General features: G+C 39.8%; 1 protein-coding gene across 1 annotated transcript in view; it reads right to left on the reverse strand.

Moving 5' to 3' along the window:
• Window positions 1–19,804, reverse strand: part of DIP2B (disco interacting protein 2 homolog B) — a 69,879-nt gene that overhangs the window by 24,979 nt on the left and 25,096 nt on the right. The window contains exons 2-8 of the mRNA XM_050914079.1: window positions 14,908–14,979; window positions 7,710–7,850; window positions 6,193–6,318; window positions 4,282–4,494; window positions 1,768–1,911; window positions 823–942; window positions 19–216 (exon numbers count right to left, since the gene is read on the reverse strand). Coding sequence (XP_050770036.1) covers window positions 19–216; window positions 823–942; window positions 1,768–1,911; window positions 4,282–4,494; window positions 6,193–6,318; window positions 7,710–7,850; window positions 14,908–14,979 — 1,014 coding nt within the window. The remainder of the gene's footprint in view (window positions 1–18; window positions 217–822; window positions 943–1,767; window positions 1,912–4,281; window positions 4,495–6,192; window positions 6,319–7,709; window positions 7,851–14,907; window positions 14,980–19,804) is intronic.

Here is a 19,804-nt window from a genome sequence, read left to right on the forward strand (position 1 = left end):
AGCCAGGGTTCAACTCACCATACGTGAGGGTATAAACTGGTTTTCCTGTAACATCCAGTGCTGTCAGACAGGGGCATTTAGCTTGTGTGGTTCCCCAGCGCTGCAGTGCCGCTTCTAAGGCGGGAGGCCAGTTACAAACAACTCCCAGGGGTTCTCCCTTCACAGGTGTCATCTGGCGTCCCTCTGGCTTGGGCTGATTCGGGTCAGGCTGTGGAACTGAAGAAAATTCAATAATGTTTCCAGTTCATCTTTGTCCATTTGTTACCAGACAGTTAAGCTGGAAAGATGCACTGAAAACAAATGCTTTTCCTCATCGCCTTTAGGTTTAACAACTCCTATCACATTTCTTTTCCTAGGAAGCCCTGCACAAAACAAAACATCATGAACATAGTCTTCTCCTAAGGTGCTATTAGAAGGTATTCAATACAACAGCGAGGAAAGTAACACAGAATTGGAGAAAAGAAAAACAATCTTACAAAAAAAGCTTGTAATGAAATTACCAGTAAAGACAATCCCTTTTGGGAAATTAATTAAAGTAGCCTAAGCAAATGAAGGGGTTTCAAAAATCTATTTAAATATTTTTGTTAATAAGTTTTAGTTATTGTAAGAAGTTTAGTGTTGAGGAGGCCACCCAAAGCTCAACAGTACAGTAAATTACTTCAAACATCAGGTTTGTATCAGGCTATTCATGAAGGCTACTGCTAGCTGCAAACAGCGAATCAGAGTCAACTTCAAAAACAATGGCATAAATAAATTCAGCACTGTGCATGTCTGTGTACTTGTAACAAATGATTAATAAAACCCACTATTCGGTGCTATTACCTTCCACAATTTCTTCAAAATCATCCACAAAAAATTCTTTCAGGGGTGGTCTTTTAGGTCTTTTCAAGGTGTTAAGCAACTGCTGAATTTTCGTGGAGACTCTACTACTCACAGGAACACCTGGAGGGAAAGATTTTATCTAATAAAAGTGTTCATCATGTCTATTAGCATTTACATCTTACCTCCTTCCACTGGAGGATACTTCTCTTGGTGCGCCCACTCATTCAACTACTGGCTTCCATTATTAAAGGTTGTGCCAGTGCAGGATGACATTAGTAAGTATTATATCAGTTCTGTATTAACTCAGTGGTCAGAAAATGCTAGTAATAGAAATTCATTTTTAAAGCATTTACTCCCTTCCAAAGCATGACTTCCATCTGTCTCTGACACACTGTACTTGCTGTAAACACTGCCTACAGATCTGCGCCTGCCTGCAGTATCGATCAACTGCAGTGCAAGACTGCCAGCAGAGGGAGGACACAACAAGGCCAGAAGCGTTAACGCTACCCCTCTGCACAAAGGTTTATGCCAACCAGCTTAGAGCGAGTATTATCAGCTTCGTGGGAGCTTAATTATAGTTAAGAATTACATTACTTCATTCATCTTACCTTTCCTTTAGGGGATTCTAGGACAAAAGCTTTTAAAAACCATTAGCCTACCTATGCATTTGTAATTTTTTTCTTAAAAAGCAGTAGAGAAGAGAAAAGCCTATTATCTCTCCCATGATTTTCTCCAGTTCAGTACATAGTAGATAATTGCTGCAGCATGGGAATGTGTTAATGCCAATGTCATAACTGTGGCATAGGAATGTGTTAATGCTAATGCCATAACCATTTCAAACTTGTGAAGTGCTTAAATGGGATAAACTTAAGTCACATGATTTGTTCTCCCAGCTCAAGCCCTTAACACCATTCTAATTTCTGGGTACTCTGAAAGCTTCCATACCATCAGCAGTATCCATGAGACTAGACCGATTAGATCCCTTGTGCATGCCTTTCACTATCCCTGAAGGAGGAAGGTCAATAGCTGCTGGGCGTGCCGAGGAAGAGGAGGTAGTTGCTGTGACATCTGGGGGAACTGAGAAGTTTTCTAAAAAAAGGGAGAAAATTGAGATGGCAATTAACATATACCTTTTATTATCAGATGGAACAAGCAAAGTGTTAGTTACCTGTTACCAACAATCTTAAGAATTTAATGGGTTGAATGTGTGGGAGCTCTTATTAATGCTAAACACACCGCTTCCTAAATATTAAGTAGCTCTAGGAGGTGCACATTATCTATTCTGGAAAACAGAAAACAAAGGCACAGGATGAGTGGCTTTGTCCATGTCAGGAAAGTCATTCACCGAAACAGAATTCCTATTCTTGGTCTCTAACCTTCAAATCAAGCTAAATCTCTTGACCTTCAGCACTGGGCGGGGGGGGGGGGAAGAGTTTGAGATCCGCATGAGCTCTGAAATATGCAAAGCCCCAGAACAAAAACCTGCATCACCTATGCAGTAATCTCTCTTGCTAGAATTATACTATTTAACTTTTTTGTCAGTAAGGGCTTTCTAAAACAAAACACGTGGTAGGCTACTGACTAAAGCAGATCAGCAAAAAATCATGTTGGGTTTAAATTTCTTCCAGTTCGGTGGCTAAACAGTATGAGCCTGTCCAGCAGTTAAATAATAAACTTAAAATCTAATGAATAGAGCGAGCTGGGTCTTACTTTTGCTTTAAGTTGCAAGACACTGTTCTGCTTTTCAGATGAGTTTGTAAGCTTCAAAACTGCAAGTAACTCTGCATACTTCAGTAATTCTCTCATTAGCTTTCTCTTAGACAAGCGATTTTTGCTTACATGGGATTTCTTTATACAACACAGTAGGTTCAATCATCTGATAGGGCAAGAATATTCTATTCTAGCTTAATAGAACCAGCAACTGTTGCTTACGAAAGAAAAAACCCAACAATTTTGAAACTGTATGTTGGCTTGCACAGAGAGTGCCTGAAGGAAGTCAGATACTGAACAATTCCCACAGAAAGGTTTTTGCGGTTGGTTCTCTGTGCCCCTCTTTCTAAGGGGAAAAAAAAAAAAATCCATTTCTGCATACCTTTGGAGATACAGTGGCAAGGAGTATTTCTCATGTATTGAACTTCTAAGACCACTAGGAAGGACCTAGATTTTGTACAACTCCAAACATTTGCAGGACTTTTTACTGCTCTCTCCAAAGTGATGTATAAAATTGCATATGTGAGAGCTCCTGTTCATTTAAATTAGGTGTTAACATAGGATGAATGTGGCATGTACATAGCAAATGTAATTCCAACGAAGATTTAAAACTTCTATTTTGCATAAAATACTTATTATATTAGATAGTAGTTATTCTGTAGGTAAAAAGCTATATTACCTTAATTCATTACAAAAGGTAACGTGGCTTTCTGTATGCTCCAATTAAAAACAGCCTCTCTGCTTCAAAGACACATTAATTACATTGACTACATTTTATGGGCAATTTCCCCAGTTTTCCATTTCAGAAAACAACTTGCATCCCAGCAAATAAACAAACAAAAATAACAGCAATAAAAAAAAAATTAAGTGAAACAGTTAAAAACACTAGCACTTCTATGCACTGCTTGCCCCAAACCAGTTAAGCAAAAGCAGAGAGCACACAAAATACAGACATGTCCTAAGATGCAGTAATATCCTTAACAGCAGATAAAAAAGACAAACATACACAGAGCAAAAACAAACTTTGCAATTTCATACAGAAGCATCAGCAGCAAGGAGCACCTCAGAGCCTCAAAAAACTGAGCCTGGGGTATCCAGATCTGTAGATTTTGCTCCATCTTCTCAATACCTGGATGCTCTGATTATTTCTCAGACTAGGCATGAAAGATCTGTGCTAAATCTTTACTCTGCTAAAACAATTTTGTTTAATGACGTGCTCATTTGTTCACATATATGGCTGGTTTTGGTTCTTTTTTTTCTTTTCTTTTCTTTTTAAATCTAATGCAAACAATAAACCATTAGGGCTTATAGCAAAATGAGAACGTTAAAACACAGCATTTCCCCCGCTCTATAGGCAAAGACACCCCTATGGTATTCATCAGGACACAAATGCTACTTGCATACGGTAGCTGTGTACGCACAGTAGCTTCAAATAGCTGTAGACATAAGCAACACAGTATACAGAAAGAAAGTTGTGCCTACTGATCCTGTCAATACTGTCACCACACCCTGGAGTCTTTTCTACTTTGATAAGCTCCTGCTCCCCACTTCCCCTCTTTCAACCAACTCAATATTCTGAAATTCTTAAGGAAAACAACATTGTGATGGTGCAACTCCAACAAATCCTAGCAAGTTCCAGCAAAACTAACTAAACTCTTGATCCGAATTTCCCTTACGCAATGGACAACTCCAGCTTTATTAATACAATCTGAACTTGAAGCAATTTTTCTGTTCATACCCATCTCCTACCTATTCGAGTATTGGCAAATACATCAGCTAGTGACCCACTGGTCCCTTTGCCTTCTCCATGGGAAAGTGTAGAAGATGCTGATGAAGATGTGGATGACCCCTGAATAGATCGGTTGATCCAAGACTCAGCATTCTGTAAGCTCTGATGCAATGCAGCAGAAAGAGCAGCTTGGCGCCTTAGCGACCCCTCATCCTCGGATGCGGAAGACGTGTCTGTGTGGAAGCAGAAAAGAAAATCTAGCTGCTTAGAGAAAAGCACATTGCACTGAACATGCTCTCTTTCCAATTCACATATCAACAGCACAGGCTTGTAATATGAAGATCTTTTTTTCACAGGCTGTGTCAAACAAGGTTACATTGGCCAAAACAGAAGTTAAAGCAGCAGACATCTCCAATGTGAACACATTTACCCCTGGTGTTTTGCCCCTGTTTAAAGCACACAAAAGATTCACCTCCTCAGACAAGTATCCTTCCCCTGTGTTCTCCAAGTTTATTAACTTATCTCTCATTACTTTTCCATTCATATTCTATAATATCAGATACTGTTTTGCCTAACTTTGGTAATTCTGAAATGGAAAGTGAGGGGTCGGTATCATTGTCAAAATTGAAGATTCACAGGAACAAAGCAGAATGCAGGCACTGGGAACCAAATGTGCCAAGGCCACACGCAGAAAATGCTTTTGTCTGGTATTCTAAATGGGTCCCTTTCAGTCGCAGAAAACAAACAAAAAAACCCAACCCCAAACCAAAAAAAACTACAACAAGGAACTGCATCCTGCGTTTCCAAGAGAACAGACACCTTGTCTATCCTAAAGCTGTGAACTAATTATTTATTTATCATGAAGAAAGCACTCATTACTTGGTATCTTAATTTGTACAGTGCTACACATAAACATGCAGTCAGGCTTTGGACTAAAATTTATGTGTTCTTCAAAGTGATTGCCTGCCTATGTTCTAGTTGTTAATCAAACTATTAAATCATGTTCTACCTACTTGCCAAAGTAGAATGCAATTATGAGCTGAAGAAAAAGACTGATTCCAGACACACTCTAAGTGCTAACCTTTATTTGTGTAGTACCCACAGCTCAGAACGTGCTGTAGTCCTGGACAAGTTAGTACAAAGCCGAGACCCAAGCAGACACCGGGAACATGCATTAGCCCCCAGTAGAAAGGAAAAGGAAAAAGGAGGTAAAAGAATAGGTATGGGTGAAGTGGTCTAGCAGAGCAGTTTCAGAGAGATATGAATTCACAATGAGATATGAATTCATAATCTTCAGATGGCTTTGTCAATCCAAATGACTGTGATGCTTCTGCACAATGAGAGACAACATAAAAGTCACTGCCAAAAATTACACATATTCATCTTTAAGCCAGTGCATATAGCTGCTTGAAAACAGAGAGGTTTATTAATATCTGATGCACATGCACCATAACAGACACCACGTATTTTGCCGCAGCCATTACATGGGAGGGGTTAGGAAGGAAAAGTCCTGCAATTCATGGAATCCCGCAGGAACCTCTCCAAGGTCCTTGCCCAGAAATGTACATCGCTGCAAATCCTTTTCCTGTATGTTGAGTATTAAACCTTAACAAAATCAAAACGTGAATTATGCAGCTGAAATAGGTGTGAGGGAAGCAAAAGAAGCAGCCTCAGTCCAGAAAGCCTGCTCAGCTCTTGCCAATTGATTCTTTAAAAGCTCCCAGAAGAGGAGTCATTTTCACAGCCCTAACAGCAGCTCCATGAAAACAACCAGCTGCTCAAATGTAGCAAGAGAGCTACAGGAGTAACAGACTACCTACAAATGTGCTGAAGAGCTTGAACATTTTGACAATTGCAGCCTCTTGATTTGGAAACTGTTACTAATGCATACCTTAACATCCACACAGACACGCACACTGTAAGAACCTAACCTGGGGGAGTGCAGGCATCAGCTGGAGACTGAACAAAGGTAGACCGTCTTTTCGTTGGCATGGGCAGGGCCATCTTCTGCTCTTTGTGTTTTGCCAGTGCTGCTTGAACTGCTTCTGTGTGGATATCTGCAAAATGGAAGTTCATATACTCAGTTTTGCAACAGTAGAGGAGGAAGAAAAACACACAAGGCTTACACATGTGCAACTACTGCTAGCTGTCTATATTTATGCAACCCCCCATTTTACAGTGCCTTCCCAAACAACCACATTTTGCCATCTCATGAGTAACATTTCCTTTTTTTTTTTTTTTTTTTTTTTTTTTGCCCCAACAGGGAAACTAACTGAGGTTTCTAAAGTTAGCAAGCTAATAGCAGAGCCAGGTTTTTTAGTCTGGAATCTTCTGGATTAGTCATTATATTCTTGTGTCTCTAGCAACTTTTATAGAAACCCCAACCCCACCAGATTGTTCCCCTCAACCAAAGATTACCCTAAAATATGCTTGTCCATAATTTAAAATATGCATATAAGCTAACAGCGTATACAGCCCCAGGTGCAACTCTGGTCTATAAACTGACAAATTCTGAGCCAGCTGTCTGATTTAGGAAAAACCTTATGTTCAAAAACCTGAATGGATGCAGATTTCATGTACATCTTGAAAGTTACTAACTGCAGCTGTAAATACATGCTGATTAGTAACTGAAACAGGCTAGGACATGAGGCTTCCATCCCTCTGCAAACATCCAGAACTCTTTAAAGGAAGACACATCACTGGTGATGAGAAGACAACTTATTAAAAAACTACTATGACAAGGGAGAGCTCATCTACACCAATTTCTCAGATTAATGTATTTTAATTATGCTTTTCCAAAAGCCAGAAAACTAGGCTCTTCTAATGCTTCATGAAATGGTGGTATATGATAGCAGTGTTACTGGAGAAGGTATATTTGATATACTTTATTTGCCCCTGTTGAGAAGAAAACTTAAATCTTCTTAATGCCACGTGAAAAACAAAACCAGGTGGAAACAAAAAATAGGTGCCGCCACCTTCTCCCTTCCTTAAGAGAAGAAAATCAGCAGGGTGCTAGTCAGTCATTTCTGCTGCTCTTTGGAAGTACTTCAAGCACAGAGAGAGAAAGCCAGCTCTCATTCTCCAAGCTCCTAGAGCAGATATGCACAGCAATCATCAATTCCAGGAACAAATTATTACCTGTCACTTCACTGAATCTGGTTACCTACAGACATGGTTAAAATAAGCTTTCCATTCTGTCAACGACTTGCATTGAATAGTTGCATTCAAGCCAGAAAATCAAGGTGGCAGAAAGTTATTTGCTTTTTCTACTTAGCATTGTTTTTGATTCAGCAGGTGCAGTCCTACAGGTCTGATGCTTCTTTACACAGAACCACCAACGTACGACTTTCCATCAGTGGACGAATAATAAGCTTGATTACTTGAGAGGACACAGTACATTCTTCCTCATTAACAGGAATCCCAGGTGAACTCTTGCCCCTGCCCTTACCAGACCGATAGCGTTCATCTCTGGCTCCCCCTGAGCGAGCTCGGTGAAATTTGGATGAGGAGGATGATGATGCTGAGGCTGGAGTTGCAGATGGAACGGGCATCTGAGTTCTGGATTCCTTCTGTAACGCTGGATCAACCCCTGGAAAACAGTCCACAATTCTCAGAGCAGGAAATAAAAGTAGCTTTTTTTGACCATACTTTTCTCTTTTACCATATAATTACAGAATTCCCCCCCCCCTTTTTTTTAGTAAGTGGATCTCATTAGTATATTAATACATCTGTCCAATTATACCCTAATCAGTTAAGATATACCTGTCCCTGCTTTGACCTTACTCTTAAGAGTTTTTTCCAGCTTTTTTTTTTTTTTAAGGGATTGTTAGGCACTTGAAGTAAGAGACAATTTACAGCAAATCTGAAGCAGGTGCCATAATACACAATTTCACATAATTTAGGTAACCTATCAGTGATAAAGGGAGATGAAGTCACCTTTAAAGAATCCATCACAAAATAGGAAAGCAAAGGTGCTAAGATTCAGATAAATCTTGATAAATGCAATAGTAGATAAGGCAGGTAAGTCCTACACTTCCACACACTTAACAGGGCCACTTGCAATGAACTTCAATGTTTTGTGATTTAGTATCTGTATGGTTTGTTCCCTATTTTGCCATGTTTCCAATGGGAACAAGACTGCACCATACTCTCATTATTGCATTAAGACGGAAGACAATTCGCAGTTTAACTTGTGATAAAGCGATGTATGTAAACTGCTTTTACAGATCATAGTCATTTACACCAGTCTCCCTGTAGACACCACTGCTATGGGCACAATGAGTAAAGGGGTTTGACTGACGCAGTAATTCATTATCCCAAATTACGCCTGAGTTGTGAAGAAGAGCAAACCCATAGAAAAATATGTTGAGAAGCTGGGTTTGTTACTCAGTGTTCCACTGACCAGTGTGTGTTACTGACAGGAAAACCAATAATATACCAGCGGCAAGAGCTTCTGCTGTTCACATTAATTACAAAACCAAATAGACCTCTAGTTGTTCAGGTTCTGGCTCTTTCCAGCGTTTCAAGAAGTGAGTGGCTTTATCATCCCGGAAAAGTTTGTTTTTCCCATGAATATAGGGAGCTAAATAGATTGATGAGAAATTGTCATTTTACATAATTCAGCAAGGGACACCAGGAATCGTTGCTACTCGAGTCTCAATTCTAAAATGAATCTGTGCGCCAGTGGGAACTTTTGAAAAACTAAAAACAAAAGGTCACATAGCTGTAATTACCTTCAGGCTGTCACCTGAAGTCATGCAAAAAGAAGAGCAATTGTGTCATCTAAATATGCGCTACTTATGAATTCTCACAAACTACCAAAGGATTAGAGAAATGAAGAGGAAACCACAAATACTGGAGTCCAATTCCAGTTATACCACTTTCTTAGTGTGTGGTTTTAGGTAAACAACTTAAGGCAAGCGCCTCAAGCTCAGGGAACTTACAATACCAGCAAATCACACCTAACTAGTTGCAGAAATCTTCAACCATCTCCTATACCTTCCAACATCCTGAAGAGCAGAATATTAATTGAATGTTATAGCAAACTAACTATCCACTTAGCCCAGCATTATATGCTTTGGAAAAAATTCAAGAATATGGGGGCAATGCGCTCCTAGAAGAAGTTCTCTCTTAACCCCTAGCTTTACTATTTGGCCTGGGAACCTTTTCAAAACTTTTCACTTCTTACTCAAATTTTTAGTAGTTCTGTTTGTGATATCAACAATCAATGGAGGCAAGCTACCGAGCTTATGTATTAATGATTCTTTAAACTATCATGCCAAAAAACTAGAAACTTTATTTCTAGTTAAAAAGAACACATCCTACTAGCCACAAATTCTCAAACCGTATTGGGGGACAAACAACTATTCCCCATTTTCACTGGTATTTTTTGGCTATTATAACATGTAACACAGAGTTCTGTATTCGCTTATCAAAACATAACCATCACCTGTACAAAGATGCCAGCAGCACAAAAAGTAGAATGGAAAAGAAAGAGAGACTTCCGTGGTTTAGGTGCAGGACCTGGTAATCAGAAGACCTAGACTTCAGAGCAAGATTTTCAATTCAAAACCTCAGTTTACCCACACCCAAAAGAATCAGTGTTTGTGTCCCCTTCCTGTCATTCTGGAACACATTTCATTGATAACTAGTTCAACACCTTTGTAGCATATATTTGCCTTAATCAAAAACAAGAGAGTTTTATTTCAATCCAAAGACAAGACAACTTCACAGACTGAGAAGAAAAGCTTAATGCTTTCTGATGATTCGAGTACTTACGAATTCAAATACCCACTAGATGTCAGCAGCAGATTTAACACTATTGTAAATGAATTATTAAATTCGTATTCAGTTCTCTCTTATAAGTCTTGCAAAAGCATCTCATCTGCTCTGCAGGGCATCACAAGGCAAACATGACATTCCATTTACAAAGGGATCAAATGTGTCTGTAAGTGACATGACACACCAAGAGCAAGCTCTTTGTTTAAGTATTTTGCTATGACATAATAACATGTTACAGTAGCCTAACAAAGCATTCAAGCACAGATGAGGGAAAAAGTGTATAGCTACAGTAAATCACAAATGGTTATACAACAAAGCAACATAAGTGAGCTAAGCCTGGCAGGTGATAGGTGACTTATTTAGCATTCCCTTTAGAATAATCCTGCTATAGCTGCAGTTTCTGCTGGCAGGATTCGCTTTTGAAGGCTGCTATGGATTTTTTAATTGTCCTTAGTTTTTAAGCAGAATTGACTGCTTTGTGATCCCTGCGTTTTGTTGAAGGAAGCGGTTCAATGACTTAGAGATTCAGAGATTTTTTTCATAAAAAGAATTTTAGACTAAAAGAATCATTGTAAGCATCATGTATGATCAACAAGGATAAATGTTTACATTAATAACAAGGACAGTAAGTGCTAGATTCATCTGACAGAAGAAAAGCAGCAGGCAAACCTGTTATTCTGCTGTTTTGCGTACAGAATTGAACAGAAGTGCTAGCATTGGACTGGCTATTCCTTGTAACAAGATGATTTTTTCAAGCTACATGCCGGTAAAAATCATGTAAATAACAAACTCAAGTATCTAGGGTTTACACGTCAGCCTGAACAGCACTTCCAGAACACGGGGACAGCCTCGCTCAGCAGCAGGCATGGCTGCATAAGCTTAGTGTGATTGCTGCTGTCTTCCAGCACTGAAAAGGCTGAGAACTCACCAGATTTAGGAGATTCAGAGACTTCTGCAGGAGTTACTAGCTAGATGGATCTTAATTCTGCCTTGTACAAGACACGAAGGAAGAATTCAGGTGCTCCATTGATTTAGTCCTGGATATTATTTCAAAGATGGAGAAACACATTTCCTAGAGTCAAGTGATAAACTTTATTTGAAACTGTGATACCCCTCAGACTGAATAAGGAAGAAAATAATTCCCCATTTGTGGTAGCTGCAAGTCAGATCTTGCAAATGGGTGAAACTCTCTAAACAACAGTAAGCTGAAGTGCGTGTGCATGATTTACAGGTTTAGACAAAGCTGTTTTATCACTAGTTACTATTCCACATTAGCTCCCATTTGAAATAACATGACGCTGAAAGACGGGGCGGGGGGGAGAGGGAAAAAAATATAGCAAAACTTTACAGTAGAGTTCTTTCTGCTGGCTTATTGGCAGTCCACAGCACCCAAGGTGGCAGGAAGGACTCTTGCGAGACAGGAAATATATGATAGCCCACTCGGGAAGCAAAGAAGAAACGCTTCTTTTCCAAAGTGCCACGACTTCAAAGAAATGAAACGCTAAAGTAGCAGAATCTATAATGTTCCCACCTTGTGCTATCCATGAATAACATGAAGTAGAAAAAACAACAAAACATACATTATCAGCTGAAATTCACAGATCAATTAAATTAGCTTCAAATGTTATCAATCTCAACAGGTTTACCAGCATATTATTCCTGCCTTCCAACACCTTTCCCTGAGGTACTGGAATACAAAAAACACCGGATCACATTCGTCTTACCTTTTCAATAAAAACAGTAAGTACTTCATCATTCTCTTTGCTTGTTTAAAATTTTTAATTTTTTTTTTCATCGTCATGAGAATAGAAAACAGGAGCAAGAGCACTCCAGCAGTTACATAAAAAGGTTCTGACAGTGAATCAGTGCTTAATGAACATAATTTCCTTTACACGTTATCAGAGGAACCGAATGCATTATCTTAAATAGCAAGAAAACGTACTCTGCCAGCAGTCTGTGTGCACGGGCTGCTAATTTTGGCAGAAGGCATTCCTGCATCTGCATTGTTTGAGCTAAAAAGTTGTAAATGCTTTCCCAGATTTGCAGCAACTAATATGGACAGGAGCTCTTTCTCTAGGCAGAAGTTTGCCTGTAGTCTGCAGCAAAAACTAGTTTCAAGAGGTGGTGAGTTACTATACCACCTCTTAGTAGCAGAGCAGTTCATCTGTCCATCCAAAAACCATTTTGCAAAAAATAGCATTGTATTGCATCTTTTAAAATAGGCATAAAAATATTCAGTCCTCACAAATGGCTCTGAGGGTTGCTTGAAAATGTCAGCGTTACTCCAATAAAAGCAGCGTCTCAAAGCACAGACCCCCCAGTCTGTTTCAAAAGGGAACGCATGGTTTAGTTACAGTTACACACATTCAGAAAGACACCGAGGATGAGATGACAGCAGGGCGGCCTTTCTTTATTTTCGCAGGTGGTTAGTCAGTAGTGTAACATGAAATAGGCATGCCCGTCCTCCCTGTTTTGGTTCGGGCAACAGTGAAATCAGCAGCATTACTTAACACACACAACCTGGGAAGCTGCTCAAAATACTTTCTTCAAAGCCTTTCTGTGCAGCAGCCAGCACATAACAGAGGAGCAACAACTCTGGTATCACAGCTCCATCACCTCAGTAAGTTCCATTTACAAAAATGGATGTTGCACCAGGAAAACATATATCTTTAGGTAATTAACATTGTTGCCTTAACTCTAAAATAATGAGGCAAGCTCCCAGAGGCAATGTGAATGGAGCACAGATTTAGCAATAAGAATCTCCCAAATTATAATGCTGACATGCCCTGACACGTCATCATACCTACCTTTGTCTCATTTCACATCTGTGAAATGGAGACAATACATTAGCTAACATCAGGAAGGTGCTTTGAGAATGTAATGCACTAAATGCCAGGAGTAAATTTTTTTGTGTGTGTGTGTACTAAATTAATTTTCTGCTCATTAACAAAGTGACCTGATTCTGAATCCCCCATGCATGACTTCAACAGGATTTTTAAAGCAGGAGATTCCCAGGTAGAGGGGCAGCTGGATAAAAGATATATAAAAAGCTGGAGGGCTGAGCCAGAACGGCAGTCAAAATGCTATCTTAATTGGTGACCTCCTATCAGCCTGTGTCTCTTCCTGAACTTCGGCTCATTCTGCAGCTTTCAAAAGCGCAACAATTAAAATAGCAGGGCCACAGACAGTCTTGCCAAACACTTTTTTTTCCTCCTAATTAAACAACATTTTCTGAAACAAACCAAACATGCGTGCAAAGTGACAGGCATGAGGGTCACAAGATCGTGTCGTGTCGTCAGCTGAAAAGCAACTTGTAGAGCTTCAGCCTCCAACAGACTGTAGGACAAAAGCAAGTCTGCGAAGAAGGCACTTGAACATACAAAAGGAGCCCACATTTCCTTCTAAGGCTCAAGATCTCCACTGGTATACGTTGGACTGCGAGGCTGTAAAACCTGCTTAACAAATATCTACTTGTAAGACCATGAAGAGGGAGTAGTCATGTGTATTACTTTTTGGTTTCTTTAAATAACAGAAACAGATTTGATACAAAGGTAGCAACCAAGTTGTCAGAGATTCCTATCACATCCTGGTTCAGGCAGGCAGTACTCAGCTGTTTGTAACAAAATCTCAAATTTGAAGGCTAAAACCCAGCTTTTGCTTGCCTTGCTACCTTCAGTATGTTAGCTCAGACAGAATACACTATTCTTTTCTGTATAAAGCACCCACTATGGCAATAAGTCTTGGACAAGAGAATGGGCACCAGCTTTAGTTGAATATGCAAGCAAAACAAAGTTGAGAAACAACTGGGATGGAGGAGAGCACAAATGCAACCATCAAGTGTTTTGGAGTGGCAGAGTCTAGAAGTTACCACATGACGGTGGCAGAGACCTTTTATGTTCCTCAAGCAATTGCCTGAAGTGAACTGCTGTAATTTCAGCAGAAAAAACTCTATACGATCTTTCCCCAACGGATGCAGTGCTGATGGTCAATAAATGCACTTTTAGCCTTTACTCTTTTTTTAGTTTTTTTGGCAGTGGTTCAGTCTCAGTAAATTACAGTAAGTCCAGTCATGACTGCCTGTCATACCCATTCACTCCCCAAACTGCCAAGAGCCAGACACATTAGTTTTTAATGGTTAAGCATCTCAGCATATCAGTAGTGCAATTATTTTGGGTAAGCATCCCCATAATAATTATTAGGCTTACTTTCAGCCATGTCCTTCAGTTTACAATTATACATAATTATCCTACATACAATCAGCTCTACTGCTAAGGATCTTTGTACCAAAAGAAACAGATGTAAACGAAGTACATGAATTCAGCTACTCCAGTAAAATAAACCAACAAATTACGAAAATTCTAATGTTTCTCCAATAAGGAATTAAGATGGCTGAAAGGACGCAGTACAGACCAACTCTGCACTTAAGCCATTTTTAAGAAGGTTTCAAGAATGATTCTTGAGGGCCACATAGTTCATGATTGATTCAAAGCCCTTGAGTTCTCAGCTGACAAAGGAGTAGGACATGATTTATGTATGTGGGAGATAAAGAGAGAGCATACAAAATGTTGAAATACACAGCACTCTACAGAGACCCACCAAACAGCTCTGGAACTACCAGGAATCCCTGGAGTTCACTATGAACAAGTAAACTAGAGGCAAAATACTGCCCATGACTTCACGGCATCCATGCAACCTCCACGCAACCTCCACAGTGTAATTATTAGATAGCTAAGGAAACACATATGAAACAGAATAGTTCAGAGTTGGCAAATGAAATCTCAGTGCTCCGCTCCGCAGCCATTCCACTGATCCCTTTAATGTCAAGGCTATGCAAAATTCTTATGCCAGCTGAAACAAGTACCTACCTTGGGTTTGCGGAACATACGGAGCCAGAAGCTTTGCTCTCTTCTTCTCATACCCCTTTTGTGTGATGTCCCCTAAAACCAAGGAAAGAAAACTCATTTAACCATGTCCTCATTTTTCAGTTTGATGCCTGTTTGCTTTTCTTTTCGGTGACATGAAAGTTTCACCTGAACACAGCAATGCATATGCTGAAGAAAACCTGAAATCAAATAAATGCGAGTACATTATGATTTCAAAGCCTCCATATTGCAGAACTTCTGTAGTTTCCCTTGGGATCAGAGATATACACTATACACTATTTAAATGCAATAATTTGAATCGGAACAGCTATCTAAATGGCATATCAAAGCAATGAAAACCTAAAAAGGGAAACTCTGAGTGCATGAAAATATTCTGTAACCACAAAGCCAACTTAGGCTAACAAAATGGAATAATTCCCAAACAACAGTGCAAATTCAGAGCCTTGTCTTTAACTAATCAAATTGAGAACAGCTTTTAGCAAATAAAGAGAACCCACTGCAGGAGCTGTTTAGGGCACCTCCGAAAACTGAGGCAAGGATGAACAGCGTCAATTTCTAGACTACTGCCCAGCAAGCACACTCTACGATCCAGAAAATCAGACTTTTAATAATGTCTATTTGACATTCAGTGAAAGCAAGCTAGGGGGTTGTGTTTTTTTTTAACCTGGTAGTAGCTGCAATTCCACTGTTTGCCTACTGGTAGAAGCATGCAGAAGATAGATGTTCGAGCTCCACAGAAGCAAAAACTCCAGAAGAGAATAAGTATTAGTAAACCTTTCCCTTTTTTAAAAAACTAATCTGTCTGATCCTGGAGATGTACCATCTGGCTGCTGTCTTTTGTTTTAATTTCTCACATTACATCAGAACCACAAGAAAGACTGAAACCTTGAAGGGATTAAAACAAAAAGCCCTGCAGCATTTCAAGCCTTTTTGTAGCCTGACCTGCACTTGTAACCTCTTATCTCTTGGGGCCGAAAGATTGGAAGCAATCAAACACATAGCAATAAGAAAACAGAATTATTTGGTATTACTTCTCAAGCTAAAAATCAAGTCCACATTTGTATTACAACAAGAAACTAGTGATCGCAAACGGCATGTTTTCTTTGCCGTGAGCCTGGTTATTGCAAGGCAACAGAGTATTAGACACTGAGCAGCACAGGCCACTGTATTTGCTGCCTTACAGCATCCTTCTGCCAGACACTTCCAGCCTGATCTGGAGGGCCACATCAGAAAAGGTTATTAAAGGGTTTAGGCTCTAAGCCTCCCAACACAATCAGCGTCTCTGCTAAAACATTCCAGCTAACTGGCCATTTTGGTTATAAAGGTGATTTTGCAGTACTGAAATGCTTGGAAATGGAATGGACCTCACTCCTTTGTGCTGGACAGTCAAATCTCAGTGTCACTTGAAATGCCTAGACTAAAAGTTTTGAAGCTGAAACGGGCACTTACACTGCTTAGCGGAGGGTGTGCATTTGCACACAAAATTTTATCTCACTCCTCTTACACTATGCTTGAGTCAGGCCCCAACAAGTCCAAACAAATCCAGCAACTGAAAATTAGAATGTCCATGAAGCACTGAAATGCCAACCAAAGCATTAATTTTAATGCTTGATTGCAATACATAGCTCAGTTAAATTAATCCAGCTCACAAGAAAGGTATGCTGCCAGTGTAAGAAAAGTACACCTTCAAAAAACAGAGCTATGCAAAGACTATACGCCAAAAGGATAACATCTTGATCGACTGCATGAGCTACAAAATCCACCAGCTTTTCTGAGATTTGCCTCTCCATTTTCAGAGGCAGTTTTAATTCCCCACATTTGTTCATTTGGGTAGCAAATAGACCAGGGTGACTGCCACTTCAGGAAAAACAAACCTGCACAGAAAGGGGGAGGGATTTTTCCTTATAAGCCAACCCACAGATTTGTTTGTAGCTTGTTATTTTGTCATTAATTTCTCCACAAGATTTAATTGGACTCTTGACATCGGTGGTTACACACCATATGTAATGAAACATGTGCCACAGAAAATTGTTGGAATTACTAAGGAATACCAGTACCTTACGAACAAATACCAGCACTCTCAATTTAAGTATCACATTCTGTTTTACGTACTTGGAAGTAAAGAATTCTCTCTAATCACTTGCTCGACACTAATATCGTACCAATAAAACAAACTTATCCTCACATGAATGCAAGGCTTATGGTTCACAGATTGGCATTTGGAAGTTTGAAGTTGAGGTGAGATGCTACTGAAAAACAAGAAGGTAACTCAGGCCAAAACACTATTTGAAACCTTAACTACCACGCGATGCAGATCATTTACATTATTGCTTGAAAAGGGATTCTCTGAGCATAAGCTAATAAAAAATAAAAAGCCTAGTGCTATTTGGCAAGAGCAGGAAAGTTCCAACTAACAAAATTCGAGCAACAGAAATAAGGGTGATAAATTTCTGGGACTTCCCTGCAGCACTGTGTCTTCCCACTGCTGCATTTCCAAGTAGAGCTTGTTAAAACAAACAAACAAACAAAATCAACCATTATTTTGATGAACAGGTTGACAGTCTCAAGCACTTGCCTACAGGATTAGAAAGCTAATGCTTAAATTTTCAGACTAGCCCTACTGAAGTGGAACTAGGCAGTAGGGACTGAAAAGGTTAGAAGAAACAGATAAATGAGAGTTCTTTATTTAAGGATAGCCATCCATGCAGGTTAGAAACAGAAAACAATTATCTGAAATAAAGCTCCAGCAAGACACAGGGACTAAGGCTCTCAGAAAAAAAAAACTTGTGTGGAGGCATGGGTGACAGGTATAAAGTCATCTCAATAAAATTATGATCTGATCACTACAACCACAATAGTTATGCCCAAATTGACATCTCAAGTCTTGGAAGCTAGTGTCCCTTTAATACACTGCATGAATGGAATGAATTTATTGTATAAAGCCTCTTCTCTCTGGTCATACATAGTCCACCTTTGGTATCAATCCACTGAGACAGAAACCAAAGTTTCACTAAGAGAGAAATTTTCTTTCACCCTATTCCTTTTCTGCTGAGCTACAGGAAATGGAAATGGCTAGATCCGAACATAAATGCGGACTTCCTCACCGAATATCATAAATTACTGCAACAGGAAGAGAACCAAGACAATAGGACTGCAATCTCAAGAACCGTTCACTCCTACTACATAAACCTGGTAAATCATCAACCCCGCTTCCATAAATTAAACGCTTTGTGACATTTGGTGTGCTAAATTCTTCCAGATAGCTGAAAAAACAACCCAAGAACCACAACCCCTCTCTACACAAATTCAAGACACAGCACTACAAAGAAAGCATTAGCAAAGCAAATGAGAGCTGACAATTTAGCTTCAAAATGGTGCTAGCATTTGTTCATTCCTAGGAAAGAAATTATAAACAAAAACACTTACTGCTGAGACACTCTTCTGGCCCTCTCCCAGCTACAACTGTTTCTGTTCAGTTGTAGTCTATATTTATCTATATCCTAAGCTACTCATGGTTGTGCCTCCACATGCTGAGGAGGCCCTGCTAAGGAAATGGGAGTCTTGTCAAAAGAAAGCAAAGCTTCAGCTTCTTTTCAGTCAAGACCCTTTCGCCATAACCAACCATAAGATTCTCCCAGGTTGCAATCCTTCCTAATGTCTCAAAATGTGATGTCAGGAATCTTTAGGCTTTTGGTGTTGGTTTTTTTTTTTAAAGGACACATGAGAGTGACCTAAGCTGCTGATTGCTAACGCAGCAAAGGAACAGGCTCTCCTTCCTTGACACCTCTGCTGCAGCGACGACAACCATCAGCTCAGGTGCAGTGATGCTTGCACAGATAACCAGTACATTAGAACAGACTGAAGTGTAGATACAGCCCACCACCACTACAATCCAGTTCATCAGCTCCACACGCTACCATTTTCATCACTATGCTACCAAACTCAGTTTTTCCACTCCACCCGATACAAAGCTCTCATACCACCTTCACTACTCAGAAAGGTTAACTCATCCCAACACATGAGAAGTTTTCTCCTGCAGAGCCACCAGCCCAGTTTTCCTGCCCATTTTCAGAGCATTTGATGGACCAGCTCCAGCCAGCTTCACAGAACAGGTTTTCTGGCAGCAGGCCGGCACTGGTATCGCACTGCTTCAGTAATTCCTCATCTCGCTATGTATCACAATACTGTTCTTCTCTTTCAACCCCTCCCCCCCCAATCTTTTCTCTCTTCTGACAGTTTTAAAAGACGAATTTAAAGAAATCCTACTTTTCAAGACACAGCAGGTCTTACAAATACACAAGAGACTCCCTTCTGAGGATTCAGAGTAGGAAATAACTCTAGATTTATGGTTTGCAGAAACAAGACAAGTTCAATCAAGGAGCAATGACTTTTCATCACTTGGAATGCCTGGACAATAATGCTGACTGCAGACACCTCTGTGATGAAATCCAAGAGGCCCCACTTGTTTGTGATTAAACAAGTGTACATTTAAGAAACAGAATTCCCTAGAAAAATGCAAAAAATGGCTTCTGAGATTCCTTTTTCACACGATTCTCCTAATTTCTTGAGAGGAAATTAGAATTGATCCTCATCATGCAAACCCAATCTGGATGTTCTGACCACTGAGAGTGCAAGAGAAAAGACGAACTCGGCAATGACAGAAAACAGACGGGTATGGGCTTACGCAGAGCAGAAGGAAGCCCAGTGAACTACAACTGATCAGCCTAGATGTTACACCTATATTCAAATCATGCAATAGAGAAGCCTGAAACTTCAGGAGTCTCACCACCCTGTGACGCCAGGCTGCTTTTTAGCAATTAGAGTTGATGATCTATTCTAAACAGTGGTGCTCAATCAGTGCAAGGTGGTAACACCAGCT

The sequence above is a fragment of the Gymnogyps californianus genome, unplaced genomic scaffold, assembly GCF_018139145.2.
Source record: "Gymnogyps californianus isolate 813 unplaced genomic scaffold, ASM1813914v2 HiC_scaffold_32, whole genome shotgun sequence".
NCBI lineage: Eukaryota > Metazoa > Chordata > Aves > Accipitriformes > Cathartidae > Gymnogyps > Gymnogyps californianus.